Here is a 14,291-nt window from a genome sequence, read left to right as displayed (position 1 = left end):
GCGGTGGCATGCTTGCCTGAGTGGGGTGGATACTCACCACAGATGAAGCATGTGGTCTTTAAGATCTCTTCTTTCTTCTGTTTCTCACTCCTCAGGTCAGCAAAGGTGTCGATGATGACCCCAAAAATCAGGTTAGACGATGATGATGACCATGAAGAAGAACAGCAGGTCGTAGATCACCCTTGCGGCAAACAGAGGCTCCTGCAGATGAGATGGCACACTCAGGCAGGGCCCTCACTGCCCTTCGCTCTGAAGAGGTCAGCTCCAGCCCCAGCTGGACAGCTGTCCACTAGGCAGGGGTTACATTGGGCATCAAACTTTAAAACCAACAATGTCTTTTTGATCTCCTTGGTCTGTACTGTGAATTCTCCAGGTGCTGGAGGACACAACCAGGAAGGTTCTGTAAGTGTGTTGGGGTGGCCAGGTCTACTATTAAAGCAGACCTATGTCAAGGGAGTAGGGAAACATGAAGCGGTCGTGGAGCCTTAACATGCTTTAGTGGGCATGTGTGGGAGGGGAGGGGCACTGACTAGCTTTTGCACAGTGGCTTGTCACACTCCCAGCTCATCCTCCACACTGACAGTTTACACTCAGCACCACCACAGTGCACCCCCACTGCCTGCCCCCGCGCACACCCCTGTGCCCTTTCTTTCCCTTGGGATCCGTTTACCTCTTTGGATGGCTTCCTGAGCACATCTCCTACTCCACCCCACTTCGCAGCCCGTGACTCAGACAGTGACGATGCACATGAGCAGCGTCTCACACGTGTGCTCCTTGTCCTGTTCCGTTTCTTCTGCAGGGAGCAGCTCTGTGAGCAGGCGAGTCACAACACAGTTAGGACAGGAGGGGAAAGAGACACTGCGATCCTACAATGATGTTTTCCAAATGCCATCTCTCTCTAGCCGGCAGGCCCGAGAAATAAAACTAAGGAATTAAGAGTCAGACGTGTGCTGTCAGAATTCGAACAGCGCTCTTCCCACTACACAGCCCTGCTAACTTCTCAAGCTATGTCAGTACTGTCCTTGCTCTACGGAGCTTCACACATCCCCTATTGTTTGAAGATGGTACACTGTAGTCCTCCTTGCAAAACAACAGCCTTTGGCCTAAACTAAGAAGAAGGCGTCTCGCTTCTCAGGTGAGTTATCTGCCAGGTTCCCAACTGCGCATGCTCAGAGGACAGACGCATGGCTGGATCTCACAGTGGGGCCACAGCATCCATGGCTGTACATTAGAGCCTGTTTATCCCGCTTTGCAGTCTGCTCTGCTTCCTTTTCACTGCACTGCTGAAACACAGACCTCTTTCTTATTCTGTCATTTTTGTTTATTTATTTTGTACTACTGGAGACTGAATCCAGGCAGGACCTCACACACGGTAAGCCAGTGCTCTCCCACTGAGGTGAATCGCCAGCAGCACCCGATTGTAGCTCTGGGCATCCTTTAACATTTCACCCATGTAGCTTGCCATAAGATCTATCGAGGGTCTTTCTGGAATCATCTCTTGCTGCTTCCCTTGCACATGGCCATTATCTCTTTGGAGAAGTTTTACCATTAGACTTTGTGAATACCCCCCTCCCCTCCTTGCCTGAGAACTCTCTTGGTTATTCGATGTTCCCTGATTAATGTATAACCCTGTGGCACCTTTCCTCAAATACTCTGGCTCGGCTGCCATCAGTCTCGTAGATTAATAATCCTTGTACAGAAAGCAGCATTTGGTTCCATTTTACCCTCTATTTAATTTAGTCCCTCTCCCTCTGGCTCACATTAGCTTAAGGTTCTCCTTAACAGATCAACTTACAGTGGGCGTATGTCCACAAGTGAGCACATCAGAATTCAGTGACAGCTTAGTTTCTTATATAGCATATTTGGTTTCATGATATACTTGTTCATTTCTCTCCCCCATCTCTCACTTCACTTTTCTCATCGTCTCTTACCTGCTGCTGTTCTCTTCTTCCGGATGCAAGTATTATGTATTTTGCACATCATACACGCCAAGTATTTCTGTGTGTCTCTCTCTCTCATTCGTCTCCAGACACCTCGCATGCTCACGCTTGCCAAGAGGTAGTTAATCTCTCACTGTGGGAGATGCTTGAAGCGATCCTGGATTCAACTAGTCCTATGCTTACTTTGTGAGCTAGCAGGGAAGAATACTCGAAGACTCATCTTCGCCGTCTCCACTCCATGCAGACGTTGTACACTACAGGATACATCGCTCAAAAGTCCGACATCTTCGGTGCCGCTCTCTCACATTGGGAGTATAGTAGTAGGGTAGATTTGTAGATGAGTTGCCTTCAGGAATATAGTGATACGATTCTGCCGAGACCATTTATGGCTTATAATCGTAGGTTTGACCGCTCCACCGAGTTATGGAATCCGGGACAGCCTGCCTCGTTCAATCTCCACATCATTTGGAGCTACCTCCCCGGTCCACACCCTCCAATTTCTGCATATAAATTTCATAAGCACAGTGCAATTTACCACTTTTTATTTAGTAGTGGAGCTGGATGGGAAAGAGGACAAGCGCGACAATGTCACAAAGCTTATCTTTGAGGCTTACTAACGGGAAAGCCCTGTATCACAAGAACTTAAATACACCTCTCTGACTTTATTGTGAGACATAAAGCACGCTGAGAATCGAAGTGAGAGGACCGATACTTTGACTGCCTGTCTACGATTATCCGGCATGATTTGGATCATGCCTGAAAGCGTATTCTTATCATTGTGAGATGTGATAGGCAGTGGCACCCCGCAATTGGGCGTCCGATATATGGAGTCGCACTTTGTGTTTGAAGATGCACACTTGTATTCAAGCATCAAAGCTGAAGTCCCCTGTCAAGATACACATAGTATTTGTGGTTTCTTGATAGGACGAGCGCAAGCAGTGATGTTTTGCTGCTTCTTTCTGGGGAGCTGCTCGTTCTGTTTAGTCTCCCAGTGAGAGCTCAGTGACAGTTCCTGCTGGACCTTCTCAGGCTTTAACTGAGGGTCGCTCTTCTTGTCGCTAAAGCCTGACTTTGGAGACTTAGTCATTGTACTCGCTTTTATATACTTTGGGGAGAAGGAGAACGCTAGGCAAGTCATTTAACTATTGATCATTGTTTGTCATTTGCATAATGAGACACTAGATTCAGTGTTCCGTTTTGTTATACTAATACACGCGTCTCTTCACTTGTGAGAATCTTAACACTTAACAATGAAAGCCGTGATGTAGAGATATGCATAGGATTGCGTTGTTTGGTGGGTGTGTTGTGTGACATTTTATTAATATATAGATCAAGTCACGGCTGAGAGTTAGTGCACTAGTTAATTCTCAGAGCACTCTCTGAAGAGAAGTGTTGTAGTAGTACAGGAATGAACGCAGAGTGCTCAAGTCCATTATCTCTATATGGCCTATCTCAGCTCGCAGGCTTTACTTAGGCAGCAATTCTTTTCCATGCAGACATAACGACATCTTGTCCCTCACACATATCATAGGACTCCATTGCGAAGAGAAACAGAATTAGAAAAGTTTTCAATATTTAAGAACTTCCTGCAATTCCTTTACTTGTTGACGACTTTAATTCTCTCTGTGTGTGTTGTCATGTTACTATATTCTTCAGTGTTTCATCGCTCCCGTAAGAAACGCGCTCTCTCGAATCGATAGCCCTTTGTGTGTGTCGCGCTAGCCCCTCACAGGTGTGCGGCCTCGTCCCAGCTGCGCGAGGTGTGTTATGTGGAGGTTGTAGTATGTAAGTATGGCTCCAACTCTCGTGAGATGCGTCTGTGTTGCATGTACTGTTTTTATGGTCTCACACACTGTAGCAGGTTGTGTCCTATCACGCATAGTATAAATTAGGAACGCTCGCTTCTCGCCTCAGGTGTACTGTCTATTACATCTGAGCAGTCTAATGCTTTGTGAGACATAGTGTGTTTAACCATACCCCTTGATTGAATGAATTGATCGTGCTATCTCTAATGAGAGTTATCTCATTTATATGTCTCTCGTCTCGCTCGCTCGCTAGAGAGCCTCTTATCCGTGTTGTGGTTTCGTGCTTTCGCGACCGCTTTCTAATTCTGCTCCAAAGTCTTCAGACCTCCTGTGATAGAATGTTATCTTCCAGTGATTGTGTGTACCAGAACAACAGTGTCAATGAAGTACCTTATGTATCACTGTTCCCCTATATTACAACCTATGTAGTACTTAGGCTATCGCTCTTTTGAGTCTATCACATTGAAAAATGATCCTAATATTCACTCCTTCCATTTAGTGTTGCCGTCATCTCTGTCTTCTGCTGAGAGCTCATTGTATCTTTACTTCTAGTCCATCATAATCCTGTTAGCATTTAACTAAACGAAGGCGGGTACTTCCTCGCTCCTCCAACTCCAGTGGAAAGCATGTTTCAAATATGTGGCAGCTGGTGGTAACTTTCTCTAGCACTAAGATCAATCCTTGAGAAGACAGATAGATGTAAAATGTTTGTGACTCCTACTATTTTATTATCAGGCCTCAACCAGGGATCTCTCTGTATGCGTGCACTGTTCTGTACGATCATAGTTTGAGGGATGGGCCGAGTCTCATTTCGTGGGGTTAGGGTACTCTCGTTGGATGACGAGTGAGCAATAGTTCTCTTCTCTGAGTTCTTGCCCTCTATCTTAAGCTTTTCCACATAGCTCAGCTCGCCAAAACTTTGGAACCTCTCTTTACTTCTCCTTCGCTGTTTTAGGTTAATCTATTATTAGTAGCGCTTCCAGTCTGAATAGCAACGGCATTCAGTTTTACCTCTCTTTGGAAATGTCAGGATGATCTCTAATATTTTAACAACGCCTCATTTCTATAGTTGCTCTGTCGGTCCCAGTGGAGAACTGAGATGGGAAATAAACATGGAGAGGGACTCTGGAGTTTCAGGTGGTATCCAGTACCTTGCCATCTAAGAGACGCGGAAAGACAGATGGACACTGGTATTGTGTTGCTGGTGTTTTTCCGCACTAGGAACTGGGAGTTAGGGCAGGTGGAGGATGGATTTATGGATATTGGTGCACATTTTTATCTTTGAATATCTCCTTCCTCTGAGCTTGATCCCAAGGGACCGAGTCATCATCTTTGGTCTTATTCTGTTCCGTCGCAGCGATTTTTTAGTTGCAAAGTATTTATCAGTGGCTGACAGGCATATGCATGTTACATGCTAGTGCAGAGGATTGAATATCTCTCGGGCTGCTGATGCTCACCTCTAGTATCACTTTTCTCCCCTTACTGTCTAATAGCTATGCTAATTGCCACTTAAGGTCTTGGGCTTCCTTGCTTACTGTGTCAACGCTGCCTGGAGTTCTCGTGCTTTTCGTCTTTTTAGAGGACTGCAGAGGATGGAAGAACTCGTCCGCATAAGAAGTAAAACGAGGCTCGGATATAGTCCGAGTACGCTTATCAAAATGCGTTCCTTTATGTTGTGCTCAACCCAAGTACTCGTTTAAAAGGCAACTTCATATTACCCTCTACGTAATGAAGAGACATGGGAGCAGAGTCACATAGTTCTTGCTAAGGATATCACTTGATGACTACCAGGAGGGCCTAACCCTCCTTAATCTCCTCCCTGTTAAGGAGGAACTTTGAGGTCACTGTGGTTCATACATTGGGCTGACCCCTAAGAGAATTCTCTCTTCATGAGGAGGACAGGATCCTTGAACAATTCTATGTATGGGCATTAGACGTTGACTATTGTATTGTCTTAGATATGTAACTATTTTGTGGTGGAGAAGCACTAGAGCAGCGCTCATGGAGTAACTCCCTGGACTTAAAACCTTTATTAGTAGTATTATCTTTAAGGTTGAGTAGCCATCTCTCTTGGATGTTGACCAATGTTGGGGCCCGTATGATATTGCTTGTATTACCTCTCCTGTCGTCTCGCTTTCTGTGATGTGTCTGGGATTTGATAGGCACTTATTGCTGTACGTGTGGCATGGATGAAAGAGCTAGAGCAGTTTTGTGGGTGATTATTTGTATATCAGTGTGCCCCCTGTCCTATGTTAGGACAGCCCTACAAGGTTTGGTCAATTCTTACTGGTTTTTTTGTGTTCCCATGCGATAATACTCGCTCTGCAGTCCGCCCTGCACTGTTTCATGGTGATAGTATCTGGCTGTCTCTTGAGACCTCTGTATCTTTTGGATTTACAACAAGATGCTGACTGAGCCTTCAGGACTGCTCGTCTGCGGTACCCTCCTCGTAAATGACGTGCTAGGGAATGGCCCTGCCTATCTCATCGTGTCTTATACTATGCTTTCGCAATTGTGTTATAATCCCTTTGAGGGTCTATATTTTCTCGCTCGCTCAATATAACTATTTTTCTCCCCTCTGCCTAAGTGCCTTTATCTGTGTCCTGTACTTTCGTGCTCGTGATTGCCGCAATGAGGTAATCGCTAGTCGAGCCTTAAATAATAATAAAACAAGTAAGCTTGGACTCTGATGGGGTAGACACTTAATCCAACAAAATGACAAGACGACTGGTCCTCCATTAGACGGTGCGTTTAAGTGAGCTTGTTCTAGTGACTCTCTAAATCTGCCGTACTTGAGCCCCCTGTCTCGTACTAAGAGGCATGTCACAAATGAACAAAGGGTACTGCGTCTTCTGCGGGGGTGGGGGTCCAGAAGACACAACAGATTAACGGTGAGAGAAGAATATTATGGTTTTATTTTTAAATAATTTTGAATTTTAACATTAAAACATTACTATTTATAAAAGGAAACCTTTTAATTAAACAACCAACAAATTGACCCATGTTTAAAGTAGAAAATTTAGAAAGAAACAGTCAAAGAAAAAAAAACCTAATAATTTCATCACTTACAGACATCAATTATTATTGTTACTCCTTTTGAAAAAATGTAATGTATAGATATTAGAGATAGTGATTGTCTGTTAATGTCACACTTGATCATGTGCACTCTCTTGACGCAATATTTCGGACCCCTTTGTGGTGTCATGTGATCAAAATGATGTATCCATGCACTGAATTTTGTCTCACTTACGTATTGTCGATTAACAAATAGGTGTACTTGACCCATATAATTCCTTTTTTATTATAGCCATATAGATGTGTTATCCAATAATGTGTTATCACATCTGTGTGATGTAGTTTATGTGTGATATGCTCCTCTTTGTATCTGCACTGAGCTGGCCACCTAATGTTATGGCTTGTCTAATTTTGTAGGCAGAAACTCAAGTGTGAGTTCCTATTGCCATTCAGCATGCTGTATCAATTTATAAATAAAATCTATAACATTTGTGTCACTCTGGCCACCAGACAGGATTATTGATTGATTTTTTAACCTTGTGGTTGAGTCCTTTCATAAGTGAACAAGTTATTAAAATTGCGCCCTCAGTGCTGTTATATGAGTCTTGTCGTAGGATGTTGGCTTGCTTAGGGAATGGAGAATTTGTTGGAAAGATAGAATGTGCCACTGGTAGCATGTCGTCTTTAGTCAGATTATATTCGCTAGACAATCTGGAGTAGTGCATCGTCGCCCTCAGCTCCGCAATGTATGAGGCTTGTAGATCTGACTGCTCATAGTTCGTTTTAGAGCTTTATACGCATGTCAGACAATTCGAGATTGCTAGGCTTGAGCGGCATAGGGTCAGGACTTACGCTCTTCCGGGGGGGGGGGGGGATGGCACTTTAATTAGGCAAGGGATCTCTTGCTCCCTTTGCTCTTCTCCGCTTCCTGGGTTGTCTATGAGATGTAGGAAGCTCTGTACGATCGTGCGGCTCACATTGAAGTCTCTTTCATCTGCTGGAAGTCTTTTTGGTGTGTTTACGACATAACCCAGGTATTGTGTTTTGAACATGGAGTTGCGTTTAGCTTTCTCTATGTGGGATATATAATTGAACGATTTCCACAGAGTATTATGGTTTTGGGTTTCTCATGTGGAGGCTTTGTATTTTTTTTTTTTTTACCTTGTTTAGATTCATTGAGAGAACAAAAAAAAATAGGGAAATAAAGAGAGGAGCACGGGAACCTCGAGGGGGTCAAAAACCCCAAGTGCGCGCGGCGACAGCCCAAGGTCAGCTGGTAGGCTCTCCCGAGCACCAGGAGAAAGTATTTCATATCTTGGTAATGATCTATGCGCCACTGATGCTTCCTATGAGCCTACGTAATGTGAGCTGTTTGGAAACGCTATTGTGTATACCTGCTCGTATTAGCTTGCGCTTCATGAAGGGCACCCGGAGCTATGCATTGCTTCTCCCATTGCCATGAATGAGTCTCTGGGACCTCATTGTCTGTGTCCGGGATATTGCTCATGTTTTTACTAGATTGTGATTTCTAGGGGCAGAAGTTTCTCTCACCTTTTAATCGTAGTGCTATCTACATGAATCGTAGCGTAGGTGAACTTAGAAGGTGTGGATGCTACTCACTCAAAGCTCAGCGTGTGTGTCCGGCGTGGTATAACCGTACGTATCTTGTGCAGCTTGAACTCACAGGATCAGCGCCTAGAGCAGTTACCTGCCCTTCAGAATGGTGAATGTGAAGGGTATGATCGGTATAAGTAGGCTTATTCTGTATTCCCTCATCCTGCTCATGTGTGCCGCATTTCGCAATGGCCTTTGGCTGAGTACTCAGCTCGGTACTGCGGACAGTACTATTGGTATGCTTAATTGTGTGCTAGTATAGAATGGAACCTAAAGATAATCTGCAGAGGGGGACCAGACAAGTGGCAGCCACACTGCGCAGCATCGCTCGGGCTCCCAGGGAGTGCTAGTGTTGCTGTCCCTTTCTGGAGAGCGACTCTCACCAACACCACCGCCTATGGCGAATCGTCCATGAGGAGCCACACCTGTGTCTCTGTTTTCTACCTGCTATATGCCCGGCTAATATGAATGTGACAGTGAGTGATTTTGCTGGTGACTCGGCTGCATTATGTGGGTGTTCTACCTTACGGATCACAAGGGCGATAGCTTCTTGTTTCAGACCGGCCGTATGTTGTGCCAAGGAACACAGGAAAGACGCATTCCGGAACTTATAATACGGGGGCTACTAGAGATTTCTTAAAATGTGGAAATATCATATAGATCAGTGACAGTAATGCGGACATCACGAGTAAGAATGTGCTGCCGAACCTGATGCGCTATTACCTGCAAGAATGTTTCCGCTCGACCGAGGTTCTGAACTAGGAAGAAATAGCAAATATCTGTTTAGTGTCTGTCAAAACAACCTACTAATTGGATGAGTCTGGGTGATATAGTCCTCTCATCATGTGCGCTAGTTTGCATGTGAGCAGAAGAGAGGTGGCTCAGAGGTTAGTAGGCCATCGTGATTTGACCTATTGTGTACTGATTACAGTGAGGTCTGAACTCTTCGCAGGTTCTACAGACCTTACTCTATTCGGTGAGTGATGTAACTGAGGCGAGCATCGAGCAGCAGGATAGCACTCGCCATAGAAGTGTGTGCACTGCTTGAACAATGTTTCCGCATATGTCCTTCTGTGATGCTTATCTATATACTTTTTCTATATAATCGCTTCTGCATCGCCTCCTATTCCCTCGCGCGTACTCCTCCCCTTCTTCCGTTCTTCCTACCTTCCCTCATCCCCTTCTCGCTCCTCCATGATGCTTAGCGCAAGAGTACTGAGTGAGCCAATTGACTTTTTGAATTACTTCAGTATTTTTTTCTTTTACTTTTTGTAGTATGTTCAATGAGTGTCGTCACGTTTAGTTGGTTTCATTGCCGTGTTTATTGTTCGGTTAGACGCATGTATAAATATTATTATTGACAATCAACGACAAGTCCATATTTTGAGATTCTCTAGGTTAATTCCTCTGCGTAAAGTTGTCATTAACTCATATTCATGGTTCTGTAAGGTGAACCTCATGATTCGAGCAAAGGGGGGTACAAGAACAACCTTCCAACGACTGACTCTCGCTTAGCACTTTGACTCTCTCGCATGGTAACAAATCTATATTTTCTTCTCTAGACTCAGGAAGGTTCTTGTCCCCATGCTGCCGCTCTTTGCGCGATTTGCATGATGCTCCCTAATATATTTTCTCTTCGCACATTGATTTAATCGTGTATAGAATCGTTTTCAAGACTCAGCTACCCTCACAGTGTGGTATGATTGTGTAGTGGATCCGCTCAGTTACTCAATCTCCACATCTGTCGCGCAAGTGCTTACCTGAGTCAGAGAAGCAGACAATATAATAAAAACATCTTAGCGCTCATGCGCCACCTCTTCAGGGAGTGGAACACTACAGATGTGCCACACACAGGACACATAGATAGATGTACTATCAGGATCCCAGGAGACTGCCTCGATTCCCTATGTCATTTTTCTTTCAGATCCTCCAAGACCGGATGCAAGTTGGGCTCTGACGTTACAGGACCAGGCACACTAGCTGTATTAGACAGTGTGGGGGCTGTGATAGAGAAGATAAGCTCTCCATGTGAGAAATACGTGAACACCAGCATACACTCACAGCAAACTATAGAAGAATCGTGTACAAGAGGCCCATGGCACCAGATCAGCAGGTACAGCAGATGATAGAGGAACTCCACATCCAGAACCATGGCTGTAGCCTCTGGTGAACGTCCCACAGTTGCCCACAAAGCTCATCAGGAGATGATTTTATTGCAGACCTGAGAAAGGGGTGGAGGGAAGAGTCAGAAGGTGCAGACCATGCTCAGCTGTGCGTGAGAACCTGAGAGGGGCTTCACCGCCGTGTGCCCGCCATGCCACTCACAACTGTCCTAATACTCTAAGTCATTTCCCATCCCTTTGCTTTCCAGGCATACTACAAGTCACGTGGTAGTTCAGGTCATTTCATGTGCACCAGTAATCAAGCAGCACTTGTGTACAGCAAAAACAAAATTAACACATACTGAATGACCGTTCTTCGAAATGAACCATTTCTAGCGTTCCTATATGAGTCAGTCAACACAGAAGTTGCCTCTATCCATGAACTCAGTGATCAGCATGATACCGTGTATTGTCTAAGCCAGCTCCATTCCAGACATTACAGAGGTGGAACTTAATGAGAAGTGGACAATTCTCATCTTTTTTTTTTTTTTTTTTTCCCTGACATGTTCACAAGTAAGACGAGCGTTTTCTGAGAAACAAAAATAAGGTTTGCCAGGATGAGCTCTTTCTCTTGGACTTCTTTCTGGGAAGACTTCTGATGTTCCCATGGGGATCCACTCTTTCCAAGAAGCAGCTTTCATCCTGGCCAATCACAATGTTCTATTCTTCTGGTATGACGACTGTTCAAGGTAGTTACATGACCAAATGAAGCCAACGAACACCCAGGGGCATTACCCTGGGCTTATAGTAAAAGACAATTTTGTTTTTTCTACTTACCTTGACCTTGAAAAGGCATATGAGCTTGGGGCTGCTGGCCTCTTCTTACTGTACCACACAGTCATGAAACCAGAACAGTACAGAGAACACAGAACCGAACCAAGGGACACAGGAACTAGGCCCTGATGCCATTACCCAAGCCCCATATTCAGCTACGCTGAAGCCAGGCCCTTGATTTCTACGACCAAAGGAACCAATGCATTTGCACCCTCTGCTTCAGCTAGCATGGGCTTCCTGACACCGACTACTTGCAGGGACCCCGACTTAGCTACTGGCTAAGACACTTGTATTTGGGTAGAAACCCCGTGCCTGGAAGTCCATCTCTAGTAACATGTTGACAGAAAAGGCTGAGGAGGAAAGCTCTTCGAATGCACTCGCGAGAGAGCCGTCTTCCGTCTACTCTAGCTCCGCTGGCACCAGGTGCACAGCTATCCTGCCAGCTAATCTGTAGGCCAGTGTAAGTGAGCTTCCCTGACAACCAGATACGTGAGGACGCCAGCCCACACAGAGAACCTCTGGCTTTCTCAAGCAGGCTCAAATACAATAGGCCAGGTTTGCCCTGAGTTCTAACCCTGTGGGTAAGAGTCTTCAGAGGGTAGCCAAGCATGGCTGACTCTGGATGGAGTTTTAGAGGGGGGGTTTGGAGAGACGAGGGACAATCATAATCCAGTTCATGTCACAGAACCTCCAACATACCACGTTTTAAAAATCTGAAGAGGGCCGGGGTGGGGTGTGTGGAGGTATGTGTGGGGGTGTGGTGCACGCTTTAATCCCGCATTCGGGACAGAGCCAGGCGGATCTCTGTCGAGTTCTGAGCCAGCCTGGGCTACCAAGTGAGTTCAGGATAAGGCGCAAAGCTACACAGGAGAAACCCGGTCTCAAAAAACTCATAAATAAAAAAAAAAAAAAAAAGAAGAAAAGAAAATCTGAGAGGCCGACAATCCACATCACCCCACTCTTCTCTTTAACATCGTTCACTGCTTCCCCAGTAAGTATCTCCTGCTCATGGACTCAGCCATTGCCCTACTCCATATTGACTCTGCTTGACCAGCTTTTTTTTTTTTCTTTGTCTTTCTGAGACAGGGTTTCTCTGTGAAGCCTTTGGGAGCGTGCCTGCCTGTTCTGGAATCTCGCTTCTCTTTGGTGTTACCAGGCTAGACCCTTCGAACTCACAGCAGATCTTGTCCTGGCTCTTGCCTCCTGAGTGCTGCGGCTAAATTGATGATGCAGTTCTACCACACGCCCCGGCTGCTGACCAGCTTTTGATCTAGCTTCTCCTCCATCTCCAAGGGATTCTGCCCATATATCTCACATCTTCGCTTATGCTCTGAGCGCATCTATCTGAGCTTCTTTCAGCATAAGACTCATCACCTGGTCCTAACCTTAACCTTGGTGCTCTACCTTTGATATCACCTAGCCTCCTCCTCCGCCTTCTTCTGTCTGTTCAGCTACTCTCTCCTTCTCCTCATATAGTATAGGTGGTGTCTCTTGCTAAAAATAATAATAATAATAATAAAAATATATAAAAAACAAACCTCTAAGTGGTTATTTATGATAGCTGTCCTGGCCTCCACAGCTAATGCATTACAAAATGGTAATTAACTGTCTAACTTGAGGATTCCTTGCAAGTGCGTTTTGTGTTAAAGACGTGTTGTTCTGTGGAATGATTTAAGGACAGAGCAAAAAAAAAAAACTACTACAGTATACGGGTAGGCAATTTCTTGAGGTCCATCCATCTGTCAGTTCCATCCATCCCATCCAACCATCTCAGGGCAGGGGATGGGAGTGGGAGAGGATTTGAGATTTCCAAAGACTAGGCCATTCCCGCTTGGCCTTCTCTGCTCTCCTCCTTGGGGATTCAATTTGTGGGCTCTCAGCGGTTCCTCTGCCGCATACCTTTGCTCTGCCATCAATGGATACTCAATTCCTGAGATCCTTAAGCCCAATTAAAGGCTCTATAAGTTGCCTTAGTTATGGTTTTTGTCACAGCAGCTGAAAGGCAATTAATACCCATTAATAAACCTGTCCCTTTTATTGACCCACACCAATCGGAAGACGGCAATGCTTCTCTTGCTTAAAGAAAAAGACTTTGCCACAGTTTGTTAAGGATATGGCTCTTGCCTTTTTTGCCTACCCTGTGATGTTCTTTCCTTCACCCGTGATACCTCTACCTTGTTTCTTATGTCTGCACGATGACTCAGACTTACCACACCTGATCAAAGCACCGCAGAGCCCCAAAAGGCCTCCCTGCCTACAGTACCTCCCACCCCAGTTCTACAGAACACGGATGAATGAATTTTCTAGAATGCCTTGTACAAATCAACCTTGTCCAAACACCGCAAGCACTTCCTCCAAGGTGAACAGAGTCTCCCAGCATATTTTTTCCATATAAAATTATTCCCAACTGACACATCTACAAAAACTATGGATTAAAGCATTTTGGAAACACGTCTATGCAGGTCTCTCTCTCTCAGAGGATTCGTTGATCATTTCTGTAGGTCCCTGACAAATCCTAAAAATCACAACACTTTTTTGATTTTGCTGAACCCAGTACTTCCTGTATGATTTTGCCATTGAACCTTTTTTTTTTTTTTAAATTTCACACCTAACATTTCCCTCATGGATTGGATTGTTTTGGAAATAAATGTAGACCTGGAAGTGATGAGGTGGTCCTAGATGGATTTCTAGGAATCCCATCCAGGGTTTAGTCCCCACCGAAACACAGGCCTCCAGTCTGTTGTTCCAGTTCAGTCTTAGAGGCCTAAGATAGCAAGATGCTTTTCTGAGTCTGGCACTTCCTTCCTCACTCTTTCCTATTCTTTAAGGCACAACTTCATAGTGGTGTGGGTGGCAGACACTGTTAATCTTTATCACTCTGGAAGGATGAGGCAGGATGATCATGAGTTTAAGGCAGCACAGGCTACGTAGTGAATTTAAGACCAGCTGGGCTACATAGACTAACCTTGCTACACAGCAAG

At 45.0% G+C, this 14,291-nt stretch overlaps 1 protein-coding gene across 1 annotated transcript in view; it reads right to left on the bottom strand.

Moving 5' to 3' along the window:
* The window catches only part of LOC114689564 (inositol 1,4,5-trisphosphate receptor type 1-like), a 62,844-nt gene that overhangs the window by 30,029 nt on the left and 18,524 nt on the right, over positions 1-14,291 (bottom strand). The window contains 5 exon segments of the mRNA XM_028863860.2: positions 38-135; positions 137-201; positions 671-711; positions 714-727; positions 10,573-10,595. Coding sequence (XP_028719693.1) covers positions 38-135; positions 137-201; positions 671-711; positions 714-727; positions 10,573-10,595 — 241 coding nt within the window.

The sequence above is a fragment of the Peromyscus leucopus genome, unplaced genomic scaffold (assembly GCF_004664715.2).
Source record: "Peromyscus leucopus breed LL Stock unplaced genomic scaffold, UCI_PerLeu_2.1 scaffold_132, whole genome shotgun sequence".
Taxonomy (NCBI): Eukaryota; Metazoa; Chordata; class Mammalia; order Rodentia; family Cricetidae; genus Peromyscus; species Peromyscus leucopus.
The sequence above is the reverse complement of the archived record's forward strand: the minus strand, read 5'-3'. Positions and strand labels throughout refer to the sequence as shown.